This window comes from Rhea pennata, chromosome 33, assembly GCF_028389875.1.
Source record: "Rhea pennata isolate bPtePen1 chromosome 33, bPtePen1.pri, whole genome shotgun sequence".
Classification (NCBI taxonomy): domain Eukaryota; kingdom Metazoa; phylum Chordata; class Aves; order Rheiformes; family Rheidae; genus Rhea; species Rhea pennata.
In genome coordinates this window covers 580448-603903 of record NC_084695.1, presented here as the reverse complement: position 1 = coordinate 603903, position 23456 = coordinate 580448, and the positions used below count along the sequence as shown (strand labels likewise).

The following is a 23456-nucleotide window of genomic DNA, read 5'->3' as shown; positions in this document are numbered from 1 at the left end:
AAAAAATGTTAACATCCTGTTAGCAACAAAAAACTGAAATTAGCCATCCTTGCAAGTATGCTATGAATAGCATAAGCAGCATAAACACCCTTAAGTACATAACATCTCATTATGCACATGTGCTGTATTTATGTACAAACAAGTTCCCAGTCCCACCAAAGCCTTACCATCAAACGACGCATTCTCTCTTTCTCGATCCTCTCATTCTCTTTCTTCTGCTCACGTTCAGTGTTGGCGTGGTAAGTGGCCACTGCCTTTGTGAGCTTCTGAATTTTGCCTGTGACAGACCGATGGTATTCCTTGAAATCTTTAGCATGCTGCAGAATGCTATTGAGGTATTCCTGCAGGAAAAAAACAATGGCAAACAGGCAAAGTCAGGATTTGTACATTTGTGTGTTCTGCTGACTTTTAACATCATAAGCTAAGCGAGATTTACTCCTATTTAATACAGGCAACAATCTTCCTCTTTCAGCATAATTCTCTAAAAACATTTAACTCATGATTTTGTACTATCAGAAGACTAACTTGGGTGCTCTCTCCAAGAGGCCTGTGAATAACAACTGGCCAGCTAAGCTGCCTTTGAAAGTGGCAGCTCTCACTCTAAGCACTTCATTATATAACAGCTGACCTGGTGCTTTTGCCTGCGTTTCCGTTCTTGCTCAATTTTCTGTTGTTTCTCCAGTTTCTCAGTGATGCGAGCTTCACGTAAGGACTGCCGCTTGCTGCGTTTGTAAGCCTTCGCATTCAGGGCTGTTTCCAAGGCTGTATCTCGTCTCATGCACACCACAACTTCCTGACGCAGCTTTTTGAGAGATTGACATTAAAAAAAAAAATTAGTTCTGCAGGCAACATCACAAGTATTAGAATTTCATGAGTTTCATGACACCCGAGGCTCAGCCACACTGCTGAGAAAGACGACTGTAGTGTCTTTGGGTAAGAATAAATAAGCAATTTAGCAGTTTTCCCTGGTCAGGGGGCTGATATCTGCCAGTAGGAAGACGGACACAAACTAGTTAACAAATAAAATCTCCCTTGACAGACAACCTCCAGACAACCTACCTGTCTCTGAAAGTTGAGCAGTCTTAGTGCTTTCAGTTCAATGGTAGCTTTGGTTCTCAGGTCACCAGCCAGGGACCCAGGAAGGTTTTCTAGCTCTTGGATTCTGTGAGCAATACGAGCTTGCAGTCTGCAGAGGAAAGAAACAGAATTTCATGGTAGGCAAAACCCAGCAAAATGAGTGTCTAAGTATCTACTTATACTCCTATACTCCTTATAGCTGACAGGAAGCTACCAAATACAACCCCAACTTGTCAAGTCCTTTCTCAAGTAAGATGGAGGTCCCTGGCAGTCAAACACTGCTGGATACCCATTTGGTATCCAGATTATAAATTCGCTTAGCAGAGGGACTCTTCTCTAGCAGACAGACACCTACATTCTCTAACAGACAATCCCTAGAAAGTGGGAGAGACAAGACTGCCAGAGATGCCCTGAAAAGCTCCCAGGAAGTTCCACCCATTTCTCTCCAGAACTCCTTATGTCACACATTAATGAGATGTAAAATAGGACAGGGAATCATCGTTTTCCTCAAGAGGATGAAAAGTACCAGTGGGCTGAAGAAGAAGAAGAGCGAGCCTCTCCAGACCTCATAATCCAAAACAAGATGACTTGACCCTTACCTGTATTCCCTCTCCTGCAGGATTTCCACCGGGTCAAGCCCTCTCGGTTTCTGGATGGGCGTGATACGGTTCTGCTTCTGGTGCAGCTGTACCATGGGGGCTGGCTGAGCCGGCTGCCCGGGTGACTGGGTTTGGGGTGGCATCACAGGAGATGCTGCAGGAGGTACCGCCGGAGGTGCTGGTGAGGGACGGCCGGTTGGCTGGGGAGGAATTAGTTTCTGAGGTGTGCTAGTGGGGGCTGCAGCATTTGCCATTGGTCCTGTTTGAAAACAAACCAGAGCAATACCATTTTTCTCCTTTTCCCTCCAAGGGTAAAAGGCACCTGTCTCCCACGAAAGTGGCTGGCAAAAACTCCTGAACCTTTTCTGTGTCACTTCCCATCTTTTGAAAAGGAAAGCAATTCTGTGTCCACAAACCCTGACTTCTCAACAATCTTGGCTACATTTTCTCTCACCTGAAGCCACCAACCATCTGCCAAACCATAAATTTAGCAGCGCACAAATCCAATAGCCTTTCTACCCAGACTAAGCTCTTAAACTTTGGACAGCTGCCTCATAAAGTACATAGAAGTTTTTATATAAAGTCCCATAAAGTTCAGGCAAAAGAATATGTAAATCAACCCAGCTCTTCAGAGAGCTTAGTCACTGTTTATAGGATATTAACTAAGAATTTCCAAGTTCCTCAGACAGCAGTGCCACGCTGTTCCCATGCTGCAGACGTGGCCAAGCAGAACTTGCTGCATCTCGTGCCAGTAGCACAGAGCATCACTGGCAGGCTGTCTCCTTCAGCGTGTCACCTCGTTAAGTGCCAGCACAGAACAGGCTCTTAATTCTGAGTCACTGTGTAGAGGGGAAACATCAGGCAGGTCTGCTACAAACGAGCCCGGGGTCTTACCTTCAGGCCAGGGCTTGGGGGGGCCGCCGGGGGGCTGCCCAGGCATTCCTGGGGGAACTCCTGAGGGTCCAGGAGGGGGCATGTTAGGCCCTCCTATACCTGTAGGAGGGCCAACAAACGCCGAAAGGGAAAAAGAAAAAAACAAAACAAACACACAGTAAGATATTTTGAGGATTAAAATTACAATCGCTTAATCTTTGCATGCAGCTACCAAGAGCGAAGTTTATCCTTCTGCTTATGGATAGTCAGAGCGTGACCAGCGCATGGGTCTTTTCAGGAGCATATAAAATGCCAGGTGTGCCTGTCGCTGCTGGTTACAGGCAGTGCTGGAGGGATGAATCAGCCCACCTACATCCTGAATTGCCTGGAGGAGTCTCTCCGCCTCGCTCCTTTCACACCAGCCAGCCCAGATTCAGCCTCCCCCCGCCCAAAGTCCCTGCCCCCAGGAAGCTGATGGCCGCAAATCAGATAGGCTAAAACATGCACAAACAGAAGACTAAAACTGGGCAACACCAGCACAGCTTCAAAGGAGGATGAAAGCAAAAGCAGTGGCGAGGGCCAAAGCCATGCTAGACAGTGAAAATGAGCCTGTGCGTGCCTGATATGAGACACAGCATCCTTCCATCCATCCACCCCGTGTGTCACTCCCACCCGGCACCTGCACAGAGCTCGCAGCACGCAGGCAGCGCTCACCATGAGGTCTGTTATAGTTTGGAGGTGTTGGTCCTGGTCCAGGCCCTTGCACTGGTCCTTGCACTGGTCCTGTCCCAGATACAGAGGGTGGAGGTAGTGTTGGCATTTGCTGCTGCATTCCAGGCATTGGTCTTTTTCCCTGCACTGCCATTTGAAGATGATCGGGTAGAGGCTGGCCTCTGGCAAGCATCTTGTAGGCCATGATCTGAGCTCTTAACTGGTGCAGCTGGTTCTGGTTAAAAGGGGTCGGACCCCGATTCTGTTGCCCTAACGCTTGCGGGTCCGTGCCGTCTAATGGGACGCCTCCAGGACCAGAGGACATCTGAGGGCCAGAGGACGGACCGTTAGCTGGGACTGGGCTTGATGCATGCTCAGAGCCACCAAGTGGAGAAGGGTAACCTGCAAGGAGAGGTCTGGTTATACAGGAGCAGGCTGCAAATTGCTCATAACAAAATGGATGAGAAGGCTAATCAAGAAAAAAAAAGGTACAGAATACATCTTCCTCCCCAGTCTAGCCTGCATAATCAGGGAAAGAAATAGTGCTAAATTCTTCCCAAATTAAAAGATTTAAAGCAAGCAAAATCAATAAAGGTTTACTGTGCCCTCAGAGAGAGCACTGCTCGTCCTCACTGCAGCTGTGAGTCCTTTACCCAAACCGGCAGCCACAGTACTCGGCAGCACAGGTTGTGGGATCTGACCAGCTGCACGAGCACCGGGCGCTCAGACAGGCTGACGTGCCCCGTACCATGCTGCACCGCACAGCGGCCCGCTTCAGCGCGGGAGGAAATCGGGCCGTGAAGAGGAGCAGACGGCCCTCCACAAAGTTTGCAGCTCGCATGAGATTCGTCTGCGCTCGCTCTTACGACAGGCGCTATCCTGAGAGACGCCCGACGAAAGCATCGGTGGACGAGAGAAGCAAAGAGCCACCGATGCTCTGCGGATCTCCGGACTGATCTGCAGTCCTGACCCCACCGAAGAAGGAAGGTTCTCTAAAGAAAGAAACCTTGAGAGTGTTGATCCATGGGGCTTGGAGGAGGACCCATTCCTGTGTGCCCACCAGGCCTCATCCCCATCCCTTTCATCTGGCTGTAACGAGGATCGTCGGTTAGTCCCTTCTCATGCATGGAATCCATGGGCTGCAAGAGAAAAAGCGACACCCTGAAACCTGCTCAAAAGCAGCGATCACCAAATATTTGGCTACACCAGCTCCTGGGGACGGAGACTGATGCAACAGAACACAGGCAGCTGCTGCATTGAGAGATGTAGTTTGTAGGTAGGTTAGCAGAGCTCCAAACACATTAACAATTCACCATTTGCAGCACGCTGATCCAGATGCTACCAACGTCCTCAAAATGAAAATCTATTTGCAGGCAAAGCACTGTGTGCCATACGAAAAAGCGACATTAACCGGGTTGTGAGGAGAGGACTCCACACAAGGGTACATTTAAAAGAAACTTGAAATTGCTTAAATATTTTCCTGTTTCTTCTAGGTCTTTGAGCTTATGACACTGGAGATGATCAAAAAAACCAGAAGACTTCTGAGAACTGCTTAGGAAAAGGAATTTTAGTCAGACAACTTTTTTTTTTTAAAAAGTCCAAACACTTTGATGGTGGAAAAGCAAAAGAGAAAGGAAGGCTTGTTTATTTGCTCATTTAACTCCAAATTCCCAACGAGCCCTTGCAAGGAGAGATATCTTTGTCAGAAGTTTCACATTCCTTTATTCCATATTTAGAATATAAAATTCTCAGCCTGCACTTGAAATCTAAGTTTTCAGCACGCTTAAGAGACCAAGGACAGCACTGACATTTGAGGAAATCAAAACACATAAATTCAATTCTAATGCAATTTCTCAGGCTTTCTGTATCTTTCAGCAAGAGAAATCGTAAGCTTCAAAAGTTTTCCCCAAAATCTAAGAGGTTTTTATTCGTCCTATTAAAATAGAAGCTACTTCTGCAGTTTGACCGACCAGAAATCTCCTCCTACCTACACACGTTACCTTGTGCATCTGATGCATGTTGTCCTGAGCGTAGCCCCCAGGCCCCTGAGGCGGCAGCGGGTGTCCTGCTGAAGGCGGTCCAGGGCTGGGTCCCATCATACTATGCGCAGAGCCAGGAGACGGTCCCGGACTGGGGCCCAACATCGCACCGGGAGACGGGCCGGGCCCTGGAGAAGGCCCGGGGCGAGGCGTTCCTCCCATCGGAGGATCTGGCGTAGACATCTTCAAAGCAGTTGCTCCGGGGAGTATCCTGTTGCGAGAGAGCTGCCTCAGGTCGAGCTCTCGCAGCTCTTCGAAGACGGCGGAGCCGCTCCACGCCTTCCAAGAGGGGCGAGGGCCTCAGCAAACGCCCCGCTCGCCCACCCGGGAGCGAAACGGGGCACGGGGCGAAGGCAGAGAAGGGAGAGCCCCGGACCGGCCACGGGCAGCTCCTCTAGCGCACGACCGAAGCGCCCGGAGACGAGGCCGGACACCTTGCTAACGCAACACCCGCACGAGAGCGCGTTAACGATTTCGGAGCACTACAAAAAGTCACAGGAATCGAGCGGCTGCTGCAGGGATTAGGGGCTGTTCGGGGTTAAGGGCAGGAAAGCCGCCCAGAGCCTGCGTCCTCCCCGGCGCGGTCCCGACTGGTTTTTAACGTCCCAAGCAACGCAGCTTTCACCTCTTCGCGAAGACGACATTTGGGCGGCTTTCAGATCCCGCCGTCAGGGAGCCTCTCCTCGCAGGCATGCAAAATTCCCTCTCGTTAATGCTAAGTATGCTTAACAGCAGCACTGCCAGTAACTCTACCGCCTCTCTGTCACATTAACGTGCAAGAAACCCGCTTTCAAATCAATCCTCCCTGCAATGGAAGTGCTTAGTACGCCTGGCATCTATGCCTATCTGCATCACGAGCAGAAAATACACTGCTATCCAGGCCACGTTAAAAGTTTTTCCAGTTTAACCAACCATGCAATTTTACACCAATCTAGGTATCCAGGAGCAATTTTTTGTGTGGAGACTGAATCAGTTTAAAATTGGCTTATGTTTGCTTAGCTTCCATCAAAAGATAATTTCAGAGATTCAGGTTAAACCAATATACTCAACTCTAAACAGACCTGAGAACATCTAAATTAGAGATGCAAAGGCTAAACTATAGTTTTCAGAAACTTATTTAATTAAACAGGCAGCTTGCGTGTGTGGAAATGTGTCATTATTACGCTGCTCCCTCCACAAGTAATGTGTTTCAGGTGAAACTAGAATTTCTGGTTAATTTTAGCTAATACAGACCTACACTAGCACAATATAGCTAATAAAAAAAAAATAGTTCCCATTTCAGGTTTTGAAGAAGCTCCACCAGAATATGAGGAAAAACTTTACTGTGAAGGTGACAGAGCACTGGAACAGGTTGCCCAGGGAGGTTATAGAGCCTCCTTCCCTGGAGATACTCAAACCTGCCCGGACGCGATCCTGCGCAATGTGCTGTAGGTGACTCCGCTGGAGCAGGGCAGTTGGACTAGCTGATCTCCAGAGGTCCCTTCCGACCTCAACCCTTCTGCGAAACGTATCTGCCGTTGCAGCAAACAAGCTGGAAACGCGGAGATGGTCGGGTTCGTCCTCCAGTCCGGGAACTGGATCAACTCCACCGCTCCGGACAGTGTTTATGGCTAACGCCCACCGGAAAACGCTGTTATCGCAAGCATACACTGCCCAAACCTGAACCAGAAAACCCCGGCGACGCGCGTGCCCGCCTCAGAGGCTGGACGTCCAGCGCCAGGGTGCAGCACCACGCAGCGAGGCCTCGGCTGCAACTACATTGACGGAAAAATGTAATTCTCGCTGTAGGAAACCATACTTCCACGACGGAGAGGGGATAATCCAAACTAAAAAATGATCTAACTGGCTGGCTAGTGACTTTAGGTGGGTTTTTTTCCCCCTCCTCCTTTAAAAGGAGTCTTTCTGAAAGAGAGAACACAATGGGCAGATTTTCACTTCATCAGGTTTGATCTAGAAGTATGTCTAGTTTTGATAAATAATTACAATTGACATTTAATAGCACTTAGCATGCTAAAGTAAAACAGTGAAATACTAGCTAAGAATAAACCCTGGAAAGCCCTGGCAAGGCTTTTAGAAATTTTAGGGTTGCTGAAACAGAAATTATTTTTATTTCAAAATACAGTGAAAAGTGGAAACGTGTATGTATATTTTTTAAGATTCCAAATGGTAAAGTGAACATAATGCCCAGTTAATGCATGAGAACACTTATTGTATTCAGTTTTGGCCACGCTTCTTTGCTCAGAGCCCCATTAGAATGAGTTACAGAGAAAAATCTGTAGCATCACTGCGTTTTTGCTTAAAAATGCAGTCGCACCACAGCCTCCACAGGATATAAAATCCCCATTTGCTGCCATAACCAGATTACGTAAAAGAGACTCACTGGGTTGTGAGGCAGGTAATATAAATTAAACTCCAGATATAAAACAAGGATGCAGTGTTATCAATTCCAAAGCTTCAGAATCCCTGAGCAGCGAGTCTGGGGAGACCGCGCACGCTCCCAGCCCGAATCCGCTCCCTCAGAACTGTCAAGCTACATTGGAGCAGGTAAATGTTTACAACCAGCTGCCACCTGGGAAACCAAATCCATTTCTGGATTTCATGCTCCGACACGTATTGCAGCTGTGAGAGCAACGAGGCACCATAAGTGGGAACTGAAGGAAGAGAATACAAAATTGTTCTCCGATGTACCAAGGAGGAGTGCTCAGGGCTTTAAATACCATCCTGGGCTGGCACAGGAGGCTCTCAAATGTAAAGTATTAGGCATGCTCTTACAGCAAGAGTGGTGCTCAGTTCCTTCTTTCCTTTTACTTCGCAGAGCTCGATTCTGGAGAAATCTTAGGCTCTTAGGCTTTAGAGGAAAGAAACCATGAGGCTGATGCTTGACTTTTATGGTCAAAGAACCAACAGAACGGTGAAAAGCTGCTATTTTATACCCTCCTCTGGAACAGACAGCCCTGCTTTTCAAAGGCTAGGTAATAATACAACAACTCCAGTTAAGATCCAGCATTAGTATCTTCCTTAGTATTTCCTCCTTTTTTATATCTCCAATGGAAATACTATGACACAAATTGAGGACATTCCTCATGAATTGAAAAGATTAAGAGGTGATTGGTTTTGGCTATCAAGTGCATCCTGAACAATCACGATTAATTACGCTCCTTTTAGCAGCTGAAGCTCAGGATGAGATCTAGTGTGTGCAGAGTAGCAAGTTTTTTGCCTCAGGGGCAGCCATCCTTCTGGATCTTCCATCAGTCAGGACACTGGGCTGGATGAAATTTCACTCTGATTTGTTCTAGCAGCTTGTGGTTGCCTGCGTGTTTATTTATAATTTCCTTATGTGGTATTTTGTAAACACATAGGAGGAAGTAGTGCATTCCCTCAAATACAAAGTGATGGGGAAAAAAAAACAACATGTCTTATAGACTAAATGAATCCTTGTATTAATACATGTTCATGAGAAAGGAGAATTCATGCACTATGATGTTTCCACTCAGAAGGGTGGAGTATCTGTTCGAACGCAGAATGAAAGCATGTCTAATCCCTTCACTTTCCACTGATCCTGCTAGGAAGCCCTCAAGCCTGTCTGGCACCGTAACAATTCCAAGAGAACAGATCTCCTAATTTTAAGGAGCTGTAGAAAATAACACGGGAAGCTGCCTCCAAATTTTGTGCCGGATGTTTCTGTCTTAAAGACAGACTTGAGAAAAACTGTAGCGATTCCCAACATGAAAAGCAATGTGTTCAGGCACAGTCATCAGTGGGGGCAAACTTACCAGGACTATAGATAAGCACACGAGACAGTCAGTGCCACCCAATGTGACTGTCCTATGTTCACGCAGTTTGTATTTCAGCTAGGCAGAAAATGTTCTCACATGTGAATCTGTAGAACAGAAATGATGGGTAAACCAGGCACTTTGCTTCCCGGCAAGGTTCTCCTTCTGCACCAGCCTTAATCTATTAAAACATCTATTCAGTGTTTTTAAAAAAAGCTGTACACCCATTTCTGTTCTATGGGTGTCTTGTAGGAGAGCTGTCAAAGAATGCAGACATGTTGCTTACCTTAAAAAAAAAAAAAAAAAGGCTCTTCAGGCTCAGCATTTCCCAACTGAAAAGAAGAGTAATGTTAAATAATCATGTCACTGAGGACATTTCTTGAATCCTCTGATTGCTATCTCTCTTAGAGTGGGAACAGTAATAGTATTTTAAGTCTGGATTCCAGCTGAATATTTCAGGGCTTACACATCTGCATAAAAAGTCAAGTCACTGGAACAGAAAAACTGTGTTTTACCAGTTGCATCCATTTTCACTCATTTTTGCAGTTAAAAGATGACACAGTGCTTGCAGCTGCCTATTTCTACCTCAGCTACAGTCCTGCCAATAACCAGTTACTGTGAAACTTCTCTTTTACAGTTTCAGTTTCATATTTTCAGAGTTAAGTGACTTGGGTTGAGCAGCAAGCCTGCTCACAGAAAGCCAGAAAGTTACAATTTGTTATGAGTTTGTCTTAAGACAGAACCCAGGTATTTACATCCAAGCTAACTTCTTTGTATCTAAGCTAATTTCTTTCTAGTCACATGTCCTTCCAGCCCTTCAGAGCCCTTTTTTCCCCACTTTCAGGGGAAGAAAAAAAAAAAAAAAAAAGGCAACAACAACCACCATACAAAAGCTGTTTCCTTCTCCTCTCTTTAGAGTTAATGAATGAAGAGTATTTAACAATTTATTCTGACAAGAACAGAAGGACACTACCCACTTACCTACAGAGAACTGAGCCCTATCCAAGCAGGAGCCGCGTGGCTTGCAGCTGCTGACCTACAAAACTGCAACTCACAAACGGCAAAGGAGATTTATTTAGGGGTGTATTTTTACTGTCACAGGTTATGTATTACATCCTCTAGCTGTTAATAGATAACACGATATTCCAGCTGCACAAACTAGGGTTTCAAACACTTTCAAGGACAAACTACTGTTTTGAGAACAAAACTAAAATAAATACTGTACTTCAAGGAACATTACAGAATTTTGAAGTACTCTTTCATTACAAATTGAGCATGCTTACTGGAACCAAACTGCAGGTTTGTCCTTCTCAGGTGCCACCCAGCTGGTGTCACTGAAGAATCAGGATTGGGCCAATGCAAACATTATCTGTTCATTGTGGTAATATGGATTTTTTACTTATTTCTAATGGCTAGAATTAAGAGATATTTGACTTCCTAATGTCACCTAGGTGGACATTTCTGATCAGTGCCATAAAACGTAGCTTAGGCAGCATCAAGTATTCTTCCTGGTACAGAGATGATGAAACAAGGAACCTAGCAATCTGGAACATACCTATTGACATTGAGGTCTCCAATATCTCACAGCACAGTGACAGCGTGGCGATGAGGGGCAGTTGAGGTCTCAGGATTACAAATTTTTAATGTAGTGCTGCAGAGAGAAAAATGACAATTAGTAAATAAGTTCCCTTTATTCAACCCATATTTCTACTGGTGTGGTGGACTAAAAACAACGGGGGCATCCCATCCCACTCAGGGTCCCACTGCAAGGACCAGAGCATTTTGCTGACCCTCTGAAGAGGATCAGATGCGCAGGTGGGTGAGCAAGTAGTAACAGCACGTAAACTCGTCACCTACTAAAGGTACAAACAAATTCTGAATGGTAACCACCAATGCTATGGTGTTTTGGAAATTTACTTACAGGCAGGTTAATACCTCGCACAAAGGTGCTGGAGCTGGGAACGCAGCTCCCGCCTTGTCTGCCCATTCCACTTCTCATCTTAGATTATAAACCCACTGAGGAGAGACCAGCCTTTCGTTCCGTACTCGTTCGGCACCTTACACAGCGGGGTTCAGAGCTGAACTCCCTGGGAATCCCCACATTACAAATAACATTAAAAGAATGGAGCAAGACGCACAAGACACTGCAATTACTCTCCCTTCCCTGGTCCCATCTCCAAACGCAGTTTGGTTTTCAAGCCCTGCAGCAATCCAGTACTGACAGGGCTGTTGTATTTAAGGCACGTTAACCACTTAAGACAAAACCTCGTAAGCAGAGAGGGAGACCAGAAGGCAGCACGTCCCTCCACCACGGATGGACAGCGATGCGACAGAGGAAGAGGTCTAATTCCCACTCTGCCTCGCTGGAAAGAAATTATTCCACCTAAGCTCCTTCTCGTGGAACGGAGAGGAAAAGGCTGAGCTCAATGGTCAGAGGAGCTGCGGTTTCCACTTCCAGCCTTTTCCTTCCGTAATTTGCCCCAAAGATACTAACCTCCGCAGCCAATTTCCTGCCGCGTGGCCGCCGCTCGCCCGGGGAGCCCGACCGGCGCCAGCCTCCTCGGCCGGCTGCCAACGGCCACCGCGAGCACGTGCCGCGAGGCCGCCGGCTGCTCCTCGGGAAGGAGCACGCGAAGGACGCGCCGGATGAGCGGAGATGAGCGTTCCCTCGCTGCGACGGCGGCTCGCCCCGAACCGCGGCAGCACGAGCAACGGGGAAACGCAGCTGGGGATGCTTGACGTTTGCCTGCGCGATTGCAAAGCCAAAGCGTTCCAATCAAACCGTGCGCTCGTCTCCCTCCCCTCTGCCGCTCCCAGGAGATGCGTGAGGGTTTTTTTTTGAGATGGAGAAGGATGAGAGCACGTCCTGTGTCCACACAGGCACAGTATCAGCCTGATCTCAACCCAGATGTCTGCCACTATGGCGCTGTAAATACATAAGACTCGCTGCCTGTGTAAGAATTAAAATTAATAACCTTTGTGTTTGTCAAGGCAACAGAAATTTCACACGCTTCTGCTTTTTCCAAATGCATCTTATGTGTTTTCACAACCATAATTTGATTTAAAAAATAGATCAGAGGCTGGGAACTGTTACTAAGCCCTCAATTACAGAAGGAAAAAAAGCTTTCCTTAATTTTTAATTGTTTGTCATGGGTGGGTTTGCTTATTTTTCCTATTTACAAGGCTTTTCAGTGCTTTTTTGTAAAGTACACCACCAAAATAGCCAACTGTGATCATCCAGTTGGAAAGAAAAATTGCTTCCTTGAAAACACAATCTCTTTATTTTGTTAAACCAAACCCAGTGTTTGCAGTCTACAGTTATCCACTAAAGCATCTCTCAGCATTTAAAGTAGTTTTATGAGAATTTCCTTGTATAGAGGGAAAAGGTTAACAGAAATTTTAATCAGAAAACTTGGGAAGGTTTTAAACCCTTGAGAACAATTTAAATTCATTAAAACACAAAAAGAGAGAGACATTTTCCTCTTAACAGTGTCAATATCACCTTCCACGCATGACGGGATTCCCAAAGATACCTACAGATTGGGCTGAGTTATTTCCCTATATTGTGAAAATCCTATCTGTAAACACCACAATAGGCCACAAAAGTCTCATTTGGGATGATATTTTTTAAACTCCGGTATTGCAATATGCACATTTGACAATACTGAAAACTCAACCTGTGTAGAGAGGTAATCATATATGCCACAAGACACTTAAAAGGCACTCATTTCTTAGAGGATCTTAATGCAACTCATGAATTTTAAAAAACAGCTGCACAAATCCTTTAATTATATCCCCACTGCTGCTTCTCTTCAGATTCCGATCTTTGAAGGAGGAAAATACAAATTATTTTAACGCAGAAAATTAACAGATTCTCCCAGCTAACTTGCCCATCTCTTTCCCATTTCAATGGCAAACAGATTGGCAGAGCCTGCTCTGATCTGAGCACGCTGCGCACCATTTCCTCACTGAGGAACCGGAGCAAATGCCAGGCACGCTCGGTGCCCACCAATCAGGGGGAAAAAAAAAGAAAAAAAGAACAGCTGAAGAACTCCTAGCCCATGCAAAACCTCTGTCACTTCTGCGCATCTCTGAGGAGCACACACTAAAAATCATGTTTCCTGGAGCACAAAAATGCTACACTTAATCTCAAGAGGTTTAAACGCTTTGGACCAGAACAGTGCAGACATTTATGATGCATTTCTTTTCAAAAATGGGATTGGGAACATATTTATAACGAGAAGTACCCAGGACTAGGTATTGACAGTCAAAGGCCTGAAACGTTTTAGTGCAGTTGCGTGAAGCTTTTAAACATGCCAAAACCCCGCAGTGTCTGAAAAATGGAACATTTGGCGATCGTCGTGCTAAAAAGAGCCTCGGCTTGTGAATGGGCACCAGATCCACCCCCCCAGGACCCCCGCCCCACACACACGTCTCTGTCACCGAGACACGCAGGGGAACGGTCATCACGCGCCAGCCTTAGAGCCCGGGAGAAAGACGCCGACTCGAAACAAAAGACGCAGCCAAAGGCCGCGCACCCAGCAACGGGGAGACGACCCCCCCCAAAAAAAAAAAACCCCAGCAGACGCCAGAGCATGGGGCCGGGCCCCCCGGGTCTGCGTGATGCAGAGCGCGGGCCCCCGTCCCCCCTCCTTCCGGCGGGGCTGCAACCGCATTGAGACGCGCTGCGCGCCCCGCGCCTCGGGCGGGGGGCTTTTTGCCAGCAAGAAGTGGGGGGGCCGCCCCCGAGCGCTGGGAAAAGCCCTCTGTATCCACTGCCACGGCGGTGGGGGGCCGGGCGCGCGGACGGAGAGACGCCGATGCGGGTATTTCGGAAACGAGGAGCGGATCCCGAGCCCCCGAGCGGCGCGGGGACGGAGGCACAAAAGGCAGCTAGGGCAGGATGGAGCGACAGCAGCCGGGAAGGGGCCGACGGGGATGGGAGAAGAGTGCTGGATCCCGCGGGAGGGGGCGGGAGAAGGGCAGCAGAGCGAAGGGCGATGGGGAGAGGAGGACCCCGAAGGGGAGACACCCGGAGCGGGGATGGATCCCAGAGGACTGGGGTGGGGGCAGCACTGCAGCGCCCCTGACATCCCCCTCTGCCTGCCCTGGGTGATAGGGGCGGGCAGGGGGCTGAGCCCACCCCCGCTGGCCCTGCTGCAGGGATGATGCGGGGTGTGTGTGTGTGGGGGGGAGCTGCGGGAGGGAGACTGAGGGGGAGAGCTGAGGGAGGGGGGCTGCAAGAGGGGGGAGCCTGAGGGGGTCTGGGGAGGGCACCGGGGGGGGGGGGGAAGCCAGAAAGAGGAGGGCTGGGGAGGGCAAAGGGGGCGGGTATGGGAAAGGTGGCAGAGGAAGGGAAAATGCAGAAGGGAAAAACGGGGGGGGCTGAGCAGGGAGATGCAGGCGTGGGCAGTGAAAGGGTGCGGATGCAGGGGGTGCTGAAGGGGGAGCAGGGGGGAAGCAGTGATGAAAAAGGGGGCAGCTAAACAGGGAGGATGAAAGGGGGGCAATCAAAGGGGGGGATGCTGGGGGGTACAATCAAATGAAGGAGATGCTGGGGAGGCAACCAAATAGGGAGGGGGCAAACCAAACAGGGGGGTTGCTTGGGGGGGGGCAATTGAATGAGGGGGCATGCTTGGGGGGGCAAGCTTAATGGGGCAATCAAATGAAGCGGTATGCTTCAGGGTAGGGAGGAAACCAAACGAGAGGGGGGATGCTTGGGGGGGGGGCAACCAAATGCGAGGGGATGCTTGGGGGGGGGGAATAGGAAACCAAACGAAGGGGGACGCTTGGGGAGGGGAACAAACGAGCAGGGAGATACTACCAAACAAAGGGGGGGTACTTGGGGGGGGGCAACCTAATGAGGGGACATGCTTGAGGGGGTCCCAAATGAGGGGGGGAAATGCTTGGGGATGGGGGGGGGGGCGGACATGCTTGGGGGGGACCCAAACGATGGGGATGGGGGAAAATGCTTGGGGGGGGGAACGGAAACGATGGGGGGGGGGAAATGCTTGGGGGGGGCACCCAAACGACGAGGGGGGGGGAATGCTTGGGGGAGGGGCCACCCAAACGACGGCGAAGGTGTGTGTGGGGGGGAGATGCTTGGGGGGGGGGGTGATGAAAGATGGATGCCGGGCGGGGGGTCTGGGCGGGGGAGGGGGGCGCTGAGAACGGGAGGGAGCAGCGATGCCAGGTGGAAAGGGCGCCGGGGCTGCACAGGCCCCACGGACGGGGAACGATGATGACGATGATGAAGGTGCGGGGGATGATCGAGCTGCAGCGGGCACCGGGAGCGCTCGGTGAAGGGCGGGGGGGGGGGGGGGAAGCGCCAGCTCCGGCGCCGCTGCCGCCCCCCGGCCCCGAACAATGGGCAGCGGCGCGACGCCGAGCTCGCGTGACCCTCCGGGGCCGCCGTAGCACGACCCCCCCCCCCCCCGCGCCGGTCCTATTCACCGCGGGCGCCGTGACAGGCCCCCGCCGGCGGCCCTTACCGCGCTCGTCGCCGGAGGAGCCGCTGGCAGCGCCCATCGCCGGCGGGGCGCGGGGCGGGCGAGCCCGCGGCGCGGGGCGGAACAAAGGAGCCGCCGCTACCGTCCGTGAGGCGGAGGGAAGCCGCGCGCGCGCCCGCGCCGCCGCCGCCTCCGCGCGCCCCCGCGCGAGGCAAGGCAGCGCGCGTGCGCACCGCTCCCTCAGCGAGCGCAGCCAATGAGCGCAGCGGAGAGCGGGGCGCGTGCTGCCCGCCGGCCCGCCTCCGTCCTTGCGGAAGACCAATGGGAGCGTGGGCAACCCGCCCCCCTTCTCCCTTCCCCGGCGCAGCGCCTCCTATTGGTGGAAGGGTGCAGCAGGCACGCTCCGCGGCCAATGGGCGGAGGCGGAGCCCAGCCGGCGGGGGGGGTTGTGGGGGAAGGCCCGCCCACCAGCTCTCCACGCGGCAGCCAATGGGAGACTCCCGCAGGCTTTTCAGTACTCCCCCCCACCGTCCCTCCCCCGCTTCCCTGTCACGCGCGCCCGCGCGCGCCGCGGCCAATCGGCGCCGCGCAATCTACCCTGGCGCTGGCTCCATCCCCGCCGCAGCCAATGGGATGGCGGGGGGAGAGCCGGGGGCGTGGCCCGAGGGAGGTGGGGGTGGGGGTGGGGGTGCGGAGCGAGGCGCGTGCCGACCGCTCGGCGCTGACGGCGCCAACGGCTCCCCCAGCGCCGCGCATGCGCACTGGCCGCGCCACTGCGGCGAAGTGGGGGGGGTCCCTGAGGGAAGGGGGTCAGTGAGGGAAAGGGGGCCCTGAGGTGGGGTCCGTGAGGGGGTAGGAGCCAGAGGAAGGGGTCTGTGAGGGAAGGGGAGGTCTGCGGGGAAGGGGATCCATGAGGGAAGGGGATCCATGAGGGGGTAGGAGCCAGAGGAAGGGGTCTGTGAGGGAAGGGGAGGTCTGTGGGGAAGGGGATCCATGAGGGAAGGGAATCCATGAGGGGGTAGGAGCCAGAGGAAGGGGTGTGTGAGTGAAGGGGAGGTCTGTGGGGAAGGGGATCCATGAGGGGGTAGGAGCCGGAGGAAGAGGTGTGTGAGTGAAGGGGAGGTCTGTGGGGAAGGGGATCCATGAGGGAAGGGGATCCATGAGGGGGTAGGAGCCAGAGGAAGGGGAGGTCTGTGGGGAAGGGGATCCATGAGGGGGTAGGAGCCAGAGGAAGGGGTCTGTGAGTGAAGGGGAGGTCTGCGGGGAAGGGGATCCATGAGGGAAGGGGATCCATGAGGGGGTAGGAGCCAGAGGAAGGGGTCTGTGAGGGAACGGGATCCATGAGGGAAGGGGGTCCGTGAGGGGGTAGGAGCCAGAGGAAGGGATCTGTGAGTGAAGGGGAGGTCTGTGGGGAAGGGGATCCATGAGGGAAGGGGGTCTGAGGTAGGAGTCTGTGGGGAAGAGGGCTCTGAGGTGGGGGTCTGTGAGGGGAAGGGACTGGGAGAGGGCAAGGCCCAAGAGAAGGCTGGGAGCAGGGGCCGTGTGGGGAGACGGTGGGTTTGGAGCAGGGAGTACGTGGGGAGAAGGCGGGTGTGAACCAAGGCTGGCCCTCGCGGGTGGGTGCCCACTGGGAGCAGGACATGCTGCAGGATGAGGTCTCCTGTGGGATGGAGGAGGAGGAACAGCAGGAGTCCTGTGGCTGGGGCCAGATCCGGCCTGGCCACGCCAACAGCCCCAAGAGGACAGTAGTTGTGCAGGTAAATAAAGCTCTGCCTTTTCTTCCAGGCATCTAAGCTCACTAAACATATGCTAATTAAGCAGTGCCGGCTCCTCTGTGAGGCAGATGAAAGACACATGGGAGGAAACACCACCTGTTTCGGCAGCATGGAAAAAATGCCGCACAAAAGATGGAAACTGAGTCCTGAGGACTGAAATCAAGCAAATCAGGAAGGTACAACAGGCCAGGACAGGGCCCTTCTCGAAAAAGCACTTTGGAGCAGACATCCTTTAAGTCCTAACCCCAAGTGGCAAAGTCGGAGCCCACCTTTTTGAGGTGTCGGGTATAATCCTGTATTTTTCAGGAGGTGCTGCTGCATGATCCCCTCAAATCGGAGCTCTTCCGAAGCCAGAACATTGTGCTGAGAGTCTTGAAGGGACTTTCCTCGCGTCTGTTGCGTGCAAAGATCGCCGCCTGCTTGTTCGGGTGTGCGGTTTTTGCAGCCTCAGCTGCTCGTGCTACACTGGCATGAGGCAGCAGTCAGGGACCAGGGGATGGTGAGGAGGAGGAAGGGATTCACGGTCGTGAGCGAAGCGTGCAGCACCCTGGCTAGTGCTGCGGCCAAATGTGCTTCTCTGGATGAGCAGAAAGCACTTTTTTCCTGCCATTCCCTACTCTTTTTTTTTTTTTTTTGAGCGATCACAATGAGGAAGACTGAGCAGGAGAGGAGGGAGAGGATAAGCACAGCAGTGACAGGAATAGGCAGGGAGAGAAAAGGGCACAGAGAGCTGGAAAAAGAAACTCACTTTTCGGGAGAAAACAGCTGAAGTGCATATGCGTGACTCACTCGAAGAGGGCAGTTTCGGGACACATCCCTCCAGCTGCTTCTCTTTTTCTGGCATTTCTGTATGTCCTGATGTTTCTGTATACTACAAAATAGTGTGTGTGCAAATATGAGGTGATGTTAGCTGTTTTTTTTTTTCTCTTTTTTTGTGCCAGCTAGTTTAAAAGCCTGTTTCACAGCCCAATCTGACAGAAGTGTATAATCTCAGTCAGCTCAGCCAGCGTAAATATTAAAGGTTGAGTTTTAGAGCTGTATGGGTTGTTGAGTTACTCAGGTCTTTCCTTCTCCCAGATGATTTCTTGAAAAGCCCTGACACTAGACTCCAATTAAACATGCATGTCATTAATTGAACTTTGCTGAGAACCGTGCTCAGAATGCTTCACAAGCCTTCCTCTTTGCTCCAAAAATTAATTTGCACCGCAGCAAGGGAGACCATTGATTTCTGCTGCCTCACAATAAAAACTGCTCTCCTGTTTCATAAAGAGAACTTAAGTGTTTGCTTGATTAAAAAAAAAAGGTGGTGGCAGGGAATCTGTAAATCTTGCCCTTATTAAAGGAGCATAAATCAAGCAGAGCTGCTGCCTCCAATATGGAAGATCTGCATTTTCTCCACTGTCTTGAAGCTTATTAGTCACCGGTGCTAAAGAACCGCTGCTGGCACAAAACCGATGTGGAGCAATAGCCAGCCTAATGTGTTTATCGCCAATCTTTTTTTATTATTATTATTTTCTTCTCTGTATTTTCTTTCTTTTGCGGCCCAGGTGTCGTTTGAACACTAACAGATCGCGGCAAGGAGGACGGACGGACGGACAGCGTGGTGGTTCCACACTTTGGCGACTGGCAGGCTACATTTTACAGATGGGTAAGTAGAGGCAATGAGGAAGTGATTTGCCACGCTCAAACTCCTAGTTACCAGCAGCATGGAGGGAAAAAAAATATCCAGAATCCAGGTTGTTGCCAGCAGCAGTAGGAAAGAACGAGCAAGAATATGTAAATGTGGCTTGATGAGCCATGCGTGGCATTCGGGCGTTGACTATCGATCCAGTTTCCAGGCTATTTTCCCTACGTTCAGACTTCCTGTTACATGATACCAGCCTTATTCTCAGGGTGTTTCTTGTTGAGCAAATACTCTGTTTTGAACAGACACATTAAAAATTGGTAGCTGGCTCAGGTCATTAAAGATTTTGCATCTCTTTTTAAGGGCGCTTGTGACCTTTCAGGTTTGGAGATCATGACACCCTGACCCCTAAGGCAGGATGAATTTTGCCACTGTTTTGAAGTGAAACCTGAAATGTGCCCTTCCGTGCAAGCCATGTCCCTGGAGGAAACGCGACGGCAGCATTAAACCAGCGTGATGAGGCAGCAGAGGCCGCAGGTCGGTGCCAGACGAGGGAAGGAAATACCGATTTCTGTGCTGCGGGTAATCAACCGCGGGAAGTTATTGAGGCCAAATGTTCAGTGTGTTTCCCTGTGGGAACTAGGCAAAAGAACAACATCAGCCCGGCTTTGCTTGAAGTGAGGGAGCTCACATTATATTAAATTACTTAAAGCAGAGATCTTAGTGCACCTGAAGGACAATGCGGGCTTAGCCCACCTTTAATTCTGCCATTTTCATGCCAAGAATAACACAAAATTAGGGACCGTGCAGAAGAATTAATGGTTTGCAAGATGGGGAAGAGCTGTAAATGCTTATTATTATTATTATTACTATTATTATTATTATTATTATTATTTAGGAGGCAGATTGTGATTGTTCCGACTGGGGAACGTGCTATTAAAAACATCCCCCTGTGACACCGTGCTCAGAAACACCTCTGGAGCCAGACACAGCTGCTGCATCTCCACATTCGACGTCTCGGCTGCATCGCAGGCACTTCCAAACGCCAGAAGAGATAAGACAACATTGGAGCTGGCAATTTTTGAAAGATTTTTTTTCTGCTTTTTAAGACTAAAGCCATTTCTGAGCCCCCGGTGCCAGACAGAGAGACCAAAGTTTGTGGAAAAGCAAACATATGAAACAAAAATTTAGTCCTGATGTGCACCTGGTGTGCCGTTCCTTGAAAAAATGCCAAATCAAGGGCCAGACTGACACTGTTTTAAGACATAACTTGCCAGACTATGGATATTTTGGAAGGGAGTCACTTGACACGGAAGGAGACCATCGGCATCACCCAGCACTTGGGACTGAGCCGGCACCGACCCGAAGCCAGCTGTAACTGGACCTTGCGCTCCAGAGCTCAGGAATCTTGTTCCCTTTCTAAGGCCACAGATGGAAAATGAGGAAATGGGGTCAAAAAAGGGCCTGTCAAAGCAGAGGGAGGAGCAACTGCGTTTTCATGAATCATAAACGCTCCCAGCTTCTCAGATTCACATTTTTCAAGCGTTCAGCCTCAAAAGAAAGGAGTTCCCAGGCAGCAAGGGCACAGGGTCAGTGCAGAGAACCCAGGGAAGGGAAAACATGGGATAAATCCCTGACCTCCCAGCCCTGCCATGGGAGAGGATGCTGGTGAGACAAGCCGTGGAAGAGGAAGCACAACCATCAGGGCAAAGTTTGTGGGAAAAGCTGTTGTCGGGCATCCCAGCAGCCGTGGAGGGTCGCTGCCGCCAGCAGGGAAGGGCAGCGACACGATTTTCTTGCATTTTCCAGCAGCACCAAGCGGCGGCTTGAGATTTTTCTGACCGAAAAATATGACGGTGCGTTTGAGACGCGGGTGAGCTCCCAGGGACTGTGTTCCTGAGAGGGACCCGCTCGGCCCCCCTCAAAAATCCCTCAGGTCTCCCGGTGGCCGCCGGACGGCCCCGCCACCACTGTCCCTGGGAGCATTTCAGTGCTGGAGTCCAAAGTAAACGAACGTGATTTATGCATCGACATCCCCGGCAGCAGCAGACCGTGTCCGCTAGGAGCGGCTTCCCACGCTGCTGCTTTTCCGACTCAGCTGCTCTCCGGGAAGTGCGGGAGAAACCGCGCTGGCCCCTCCTGGCGTTCGCTCCGGTTTTACAGTATCGTTTCCTAAAAGGCTCGTAATCAGCTGGGAGAGATGTCGAGAAATAATTAAGCCAAGCAGCAAATTGAGTGCCAAACACCGTAATTCCTTGGCACAAGCCCCTGCTCCAGCTATAATTAGCATTTCCTGGCAATGCTGTTAATTAAACCAGGGCCGTGTCCGCGTGACATGTTTCCAGGGCCGCTGACCACAGAGCCAACTTGCCGTTGAATTTCCAGGGGACCTGGATTAATTTCCCGGGACCGGGGGCTCTCCCTGAATCTGAGCGCGGGAACAGCCCACACGAACCTCCATGGTGCGAGGCAGCTGGAGCCCTGGGAGCAAGACGACGCTGTAAAAACTTCGCATAACCCTGCAAACTGCCCCGGTTCTGGCCGCCTCTGATAAATTAATTTCTCCACACTCTTTTTTCCGCCCCCGGGATAACGGCAGGTGCCATCGCAGTTAACAGCGGTAGGAGCCGCTGCCTCCAGTTCGACGCTGTTAAAATCACCTGCGTCTCAACGGGGACGTCTCCTGGGGACGAGCTGGCACCGTGGGCGGAACACCCTGACGGCGCCAGGTCCTTTTCTCAAAAATAACAGAAAATAACAAATAGAAAAGGTCTCCAGGGGCAGATTCAGGTTTACGGAGATGCAGAGGTTTGCGCCGAGGCCCTTTTGCGCTGCTGGGGACACGGTGGGACAGCCCTCACCCCGCGAGCCCTGTGCGGGCACCGGGAATTTTCTGCGGAGATGGAAGTTTTTGGGGCTGTGCAGCCCGTCTCGCCTCAACGCCTGGAACCGCAGCCCTTTCCCACAGATTTTGGACCTTAGAGATGCTCCAGCAAGCGGCATGAAAACAAGCGGCCGGCAGCAGAGGGAGATCCACGCCGGACCGTTTCCCCGGCAAGGATGTACCCCGATGCTGGATATAAAACATCCCCCTCCGTAAGGGATTAACACACGGATAACAGCGCGCCTTGGGGCATCTGCCACCTTTATTGAGCTGTGCCGCAGCCACGACCGCTCCCCGCCCGAGCGTCACTTGGCTGCTGCCTCATCCCGCCGTGCGTCCGCGGTCGGCGGCGCCGCGTCACCGGCCCGAGGCGCCCGGCGGCGGCAGCTCTTTCTCCGCTCGCTCGATTTGCTCCTCCGTCAGCACCACGGGCTTGTACTTCTCCTCGAAGAGCTTCTCGTTGGCCTCGGAGTGGAGGTGGTGGAAGGAGACGGCGCGGAGGTGCTCGGGGAGGAACCTGAACTCCTCCTCGTTGATGTCGCAGTCCCTCATCTTGGCGTGCAGAACCCACCAGCGGCCGCAGAAGCCCACGTCGAGGACGCGGCCCGGGAGCTCGCGCCAGCGGGGCTGCAGGTAGCGGCACCGCGCCGCGTAGAGCCCGGCCTGGGCGTCGAACGGCGCCTCGTACACCACGGCGAGGAGCACGAGGTCGCGGTAGCGCAGCCGCCCGCCGTCCCGCAGCCGCAGCAGGTGCTGCACGTGCCCCTCGGCGACGCCGCTGCGGGTCCGGGGCGAGAGCAGCAGCAGGGAGCCGGCGGCCTCCAGCAGAGCCGCCTCGAAGGTGCCGGCGCCGGGGACGGCAGCGCCGCAGGCGGCCACGCCGGCCACCAGGGCCAGGCAGCCGGCGGCCCGGCCGGGCCGGCGCCGGGCGCCGTGGGCCACCTCCCGCGCCGCCTCCGCGTAGTCCTGCAGCAGCGCCCGCCACCAGCGCCCTGCGCCGCGCGCCCGTCAGCGGGCTGGCCCCGGGCCTGGCCATCCGCGACCCCCCCCCAGTCCCCTCCCGTGGGCCCAGGCATCCGGGACCCCCCCAATCCCCTCCCACGGGCCCGGCCATCCGCGACTCCCCCAATCCCCTCATCCACTCCCACGGGCCCAGGCATCCGGGACCCCCCCCCCAATCCTCTCCCGCGGGCCCAGGCGTCCGGGACCCCCCCAAACCCCTCCCACGGGCCCGGCCATCCGGGACCCGCCCCCCCCAATCCGCTCCTGCGGGCCCAGGCGTCCGGGACCCCCTCCCCCAGTCCCCTCATCCCCTCCCGCGGACCCAGGCGTCCGGGATCCCCCCCCCCCCCATGTCCCCCTCAGACCCAGCCGCCCGGGACCCCCCTCCCCAATCCCCTCATCCCCTCCCGCGGGCCCAGGCGTCCGGGACCCCCCCGCTCTCCGTTCCCCCGTGGCCCCGCCGTCCCTCACCGGCGCGGCTCCCCACGATCCGCCCCCAGATGCCGCCGCTGCCGCCGGGCGACGCGGCGGCCGCCGCCGCCGCTGCCTTCCCCGGCGCCGCCATGGCCGCGGGAGGCGCCGGAAGTGTCTCCGGCCGGGCCGGGCACAGGGCCGGACCGGGCGGAACCATCGCGGCGGCGGCGGGCGGT

The 23456-nt window shown here is 52.5% G+C and overlaps 2 protein-coding genes and 1 long non-coding RNA gene across 13 annotated transcripts in view; 1 reads left to right on the top strand and 2 right to left on the bottom strand.

Annotated features, from left to right (window-relative positions):
• The window catches only part of SMARCA4 (SWI/SNF related, matrix associated, actin dependent regulator of chromatin, subfamily a, member 4), a 35752-nt gene extending 20087 nt beyond the window's left edge, over positions 1–15665 (bottom strand). For 10 of the 11 annotated variants that reach the window (XM_062598506.1, XM_062598508.1, XM_062598510.1 and 7 more), the window contains exons 1-10: positions 15564–15665; positions 10628–10723; positions 5261–5510; positions 4267–4399; positions 3264–3662; positions 2571–2669; positions 1677–1935; positions 1060–1186; positions 629–802; positions 168–341 (exon numbers count right to left, since the gene is read on the bottom strand). In XM_062598506.1, coding sequence (XP_062454490.1) covers positions 168–341; positions 629–802; positions 1060–1186; positions 1677–1935; positions 2571–2669; positions 3264–3662; positions 4267–4399; positions 5261–5482 — 1587 coding nt within the window. In that variant the 5' untranslated portion in view covers positions 5483–5510; positions 10628–10723; positions 15564–15665. Of the gene's footprint in view, positions 1–167; positions 342–628; positions 803–1059; positions 1187–1676; positions 1936–2570; positions 2670–3263; positions 3663–4266; positions 4400–5260; positions 7246–10627; positions 10724–15563 lie in introns of those variants that run through there. The other variant, XM_062598507.1, reaches the window with a different exon arrangement.
• A 1439-nt stretch (positions 15666–17104) lies between these two features.
• On the top strand, positions 17105–22681 carry LOC134152808 (uncharacterized). Its single transcript, XR_009961075.1, has 4 exons — positions 17105–17278; positions 18844–18944; positions 19303–19457; positions 19819–22681. It is a non-coding gene; the product is annotated as an uncharacterized LOC134152808 (long non-coding RNA).
• On the bottom strand, positions 22049–23397 carry TIMM29 (translocase of inner mitochondrial membrane 29). Its single transcript, XM_062598467.1, has 2 exons — positions 23278–23397; positions 22049–22796 (listed from the first exon to the last, which is right to left on the bottom strand). Exons 1-2 carry the CDS (start codon positions 23369–23371, stop codon positions 22162–22164), a joined length of 729 nt encoding a protein of 242 aa, XP_062454451.1. The 5' UTR covers positions 23372–23397; the 3' UTR covers positions 22049–22161.
• Between the last annotated feature and the right edge of the window lie 59 nt (positions 23398–23456).